Raw genomic sequence first — 3,519 nt, forward strand, 5'->3', positions numbered from 1 at the left:
AATCTGACGTGACATGTTCGTACGAACCCTTTGTACGAACAAAAGTAAGAGAAATTTAGGATAAGAATACGAACATGTTCTTGCATGAGGCCCATTGAGACATTGGACTCTTACAAGTACCTGGGTGTTCACCTCAACACCAAGCTGGACTGGACTACAAACACAGACCTCCTGAATAAGAAGGACCAGAGTCGACTCCACCTACTGAGAAGGCTGAGGTCCTTCAATGTCTGCAGGACTCTGTTAAAGACATTCTACCACACGGTGGTAGCATCTGCCCTTTCCTATGGAGTGGTCTGCTGGGGGGCTGGATGTACTGAAAGGAACAGGATCGACAAACTGGTACGGAGGTCAAGCTCTGTGCTGGGATGTCCTCTGGAGCCTGTGGTAGTGGTGGGTGAAAAGAGGATGTTAGCAAAGCTGACGGCCACCATGGACAACCCCCACCACCCTCTGCATGAAACCGTGGGTGGGCTGAGCAGCTCCTTCAGTCAGAGACTTAAGCCAGGTTCCCACCAAATGCATTTTGAGCAGCCAAAGCAGCCAGTTTATATGCAAAGTCAATGGTGGACACGCATCTAGGAGCAGTGCATCACGTTGCGGTGCGTTTTGCCAGTTTAGAGCAGTGCGCAAGGTAGCGGTAGGATGCGGCAGAGCGTTTTCCGTGCATGTGGCGCGTCCAAAGCAGCGGTTGCTCAAGTTCAACAAACTGAACTTTGGCTGTTTGACACGCAGCAGCAACCAATCAGAGAGAATAATTTTTCCACGTGACGGTTTCCTGAACCTGACACAGACGGACAGGCGCTCTTTAGCTGAAATCGACCGTCTGCAGTTGGTGTTCTGTCTGGAGATATCAGCACCGATGTGAGTCAGCAGCTCGCTGAGCTCGGGACAAAAAAAGTCCGTCAGCTCGCAGCTCCTGGAGTGGCGAAACTAACCGAACAAACCACCTCTAATTTAGCTGGTGAATTAATTATCTGGTGTGCGCAACGTTCGCTTGATCTTTAGTAAATAAAGCAAAGCCATTTTATTTATTTAGTCTTTATTTCACTCGTCAGTAAAGACAGACCGGAAAAATCCAAGACGCTCATCCCTCTTCAGACGCGCGCCTCTAGTCTGTGTCCCGGTCTGAACATAGTGCATCCAACTGGAGGCGTTGGGAGCATTTTTGCTGCTCAAAACGCATTTGGTGGGAACCCGGCTTTAAACATTCCCCGCTGCAGGACGAAGCACTTCCATAGGTAATTCATTCCAACTGCAGTTAGACTATATAACACATCATGATGTTATCAATCACTTGGACAATTCACCTACACTGCATCACTAATATGCACCTTCATATATATATATATATTTATTTACTATATGTACATTGTTATATATATATCACGAGTGTAGTGTTTTTTTTTTTCATTTGCTTATCTTCCTTTATTCTATCTCACCCCCTCCTGTATTGAGCTGTAGTAATGTACAAATTTCCCCACTGTGGGATAAATAGTCTTATCTTATAAGGTCAATGTNCTCCTGTATTGAGCTGTAGTAATGTACAAATTTCCCCACTGTGGGATAAATAGTCTTATCTTATAAGGTCAATGTACTTTTTTTTTATTTTTATATAAGAAATTATTATTTTCAGCTGTAACCACATAAATCGGTACATATAAATATAAAGATTTAACAGTTATTTTAGATAATTGAACAGTTACAGAAAAAAAAATCATAAGTTTGAGAATATTTGCTTCAGTTCATTTGACACGTTTATACATTCACAATGAAGACATCTGTTGATTACAGCTGTTCATGAAGCCCAGAGTAGATCGCTGTGGTACACCACTTCATAACTTCTTGTTTGCATTAATAATATTATTCTAAACTTGACATGTAATAGTTTGTAAAGAAAGTTGACACTCGGTGTGGAAGAGAGAAAATGACAGTGTTTGTGCTCAGGTGTGGAGAACAGCTGGAGTTTAGAAAACCTCGACTCCAGAAAACCTTCAGAGACAGACATTTGTATCGGGAACGAGGTAACCCAGAGGCACCACACGGCAGAGTGGGACTCCGACACATCCTCCAGGTTCAAGGATATATTTATCTGTTATCAGTTCATGTAGCTGTTTTTATTGAACAAAACAGTCTTTAAGATAATCTTCAAGCCGTTCCTGTTAGTATCTGTCCTCCCAGGCACTGATATGATTATCACCTTTCCGCTGTTGTTGAGGAGAAACTAATTAAAGAGTGACCTTGAGTCAAACTGGTCTTTTTATCAGAAAAAAAGCATTTTATGCTGCAGAATCAGGCTCTGCAGGTTTATAACTCGACAGAGGACCTTTGTTGTTGTAGGGTCTCGACTCCAGTGGACGTGGTCAGACCTCCGGTCGTAGTTATGGAGGACCTCGTAAACCTCCGGATCTGCATCCTAAGGGACTGGGACATCAAGGTTCTTTCAAAATCTGGTAAGTCTGATTCAAGTGAAGGGAACTTCTTCTAGGGCAGGGGTTCTTAACCTTTTTGACCTCGGATCCCAATTTGTTGAACATAAAGAGGCATGAGGCCAAGTCAGACATTACCAATGTATGGATCAAAATGATAATTATTCTAAATCTTGGTTTAATTTGTATTTCATTTGCATTATAACTAAATTAAATACATTTAAATTATAAAAGTAAAACTCCTGTCAAATAAAAAACATTTTTTTATATCGTAACCTGCCCATAAAAATTATTTGAACAAATACAATGGTCAGTCAACAGACCACTCAGGCTTATCAACAAAAAACTAACTTTTTTAAAAACATAAACAATAACAAAAATGTGACCCATCACATCGAAGTGAGGATTAAGTCTAAAAGCGGTTTATGGAGAAATAGGCAAATGTAGAGTTTTGATTAAAACATTTGCAAAAAGTGAATTTTGTCAAAACATAATGAATTAATGCCTTATCAATGTATCATTTGAATGAACTGTCTGAAATATAATCATAAAATAAATTTTTGAAGCATCTTTTGAGAAGTAGCAACAAAAACACTGATTTTGAGCAAAAATGCTTTAAAATTTTGAGATTTTCCCTGTGAGCTAGAAATGTTTTGTTTTATTCCAGCTGGGAAATTTCAATATTCAAATTATTTTTTGTTTCTTCTTTATAAGGATATCAAAAGTTCATCAATAAAATTACGTAAAATTAGGATTCAGACCAAGTATTATTTGATTATTGTAACCAACAAGACAAATTAAGGCATATCTCTGGATTCAATTGTCAAAATCAGGCAGGAACAGACCCAGGGTGCAGGCTCCAAAAGTAGAACAAAAAAAAGGTTTATTTAAGTAACAAAAAAACTGCTGTAGAGACAGCTCAAACTTACAGCGAGGTACGAGGATCACACAGGCAGGGGGAACAGAACACAATGAACCGACAAAAGACTGAGACGAGACAGGACTTAAATATACTGACAACTAATTGATGAACTGAAAACACCTGGTGAGAAACATGAGGGTGACAATCAGACTCATGGGGAGCAGCTGG

The 3,519-nt window shown here is 39.9% G+C and overlaps 1 protein-coding gene across 3 annotated transcripts in view; it reads left to right on the top strand.

The window, feature by feature from the left end:
* Positions 1–3,519, top strand: part of LOC106529071 (uncharacterized) — a 26,418-nt gene that overhangs the window by 5,657 nt on the left and 17,242 nt on the right. For all 3 annotated transcript variants that reach the window (XM_014024405.1, XM_014024407.1, XM_014024406.1), the window contains exons 3-4: positions 1,948–2,074; positions 2,341–2,453. In XM_014024405.1, coding sequence (XP_013879859.1) covers positions 1,948–2,074; positions 2,341–2,453 — 240 coding nt within the window. The remainder of the gene's footprint in view (positions 1–1,947; positions 2,075–2,340; positions 2,454–3,519) is intronic.

This window comes from Austrofundulus limnaeus, unplaced genomic scaffold (genome assembly GCF_001266775.1).
Source record: "Austrofundulus limnaeus strain Quisiro unplaced genomic scaffold, Austrofundulus_limnaeus-1.0 Scaffold421, whole genome shotgun sequence".
NCBI classification, from domain to species: domain Eukaryota; kingdom Metazoa; phylum Chordata; class Actinopteri; order Cyprinodontiformes; family Rivulidae; genus Austrofundulus; species Austrofundulus limnaeus.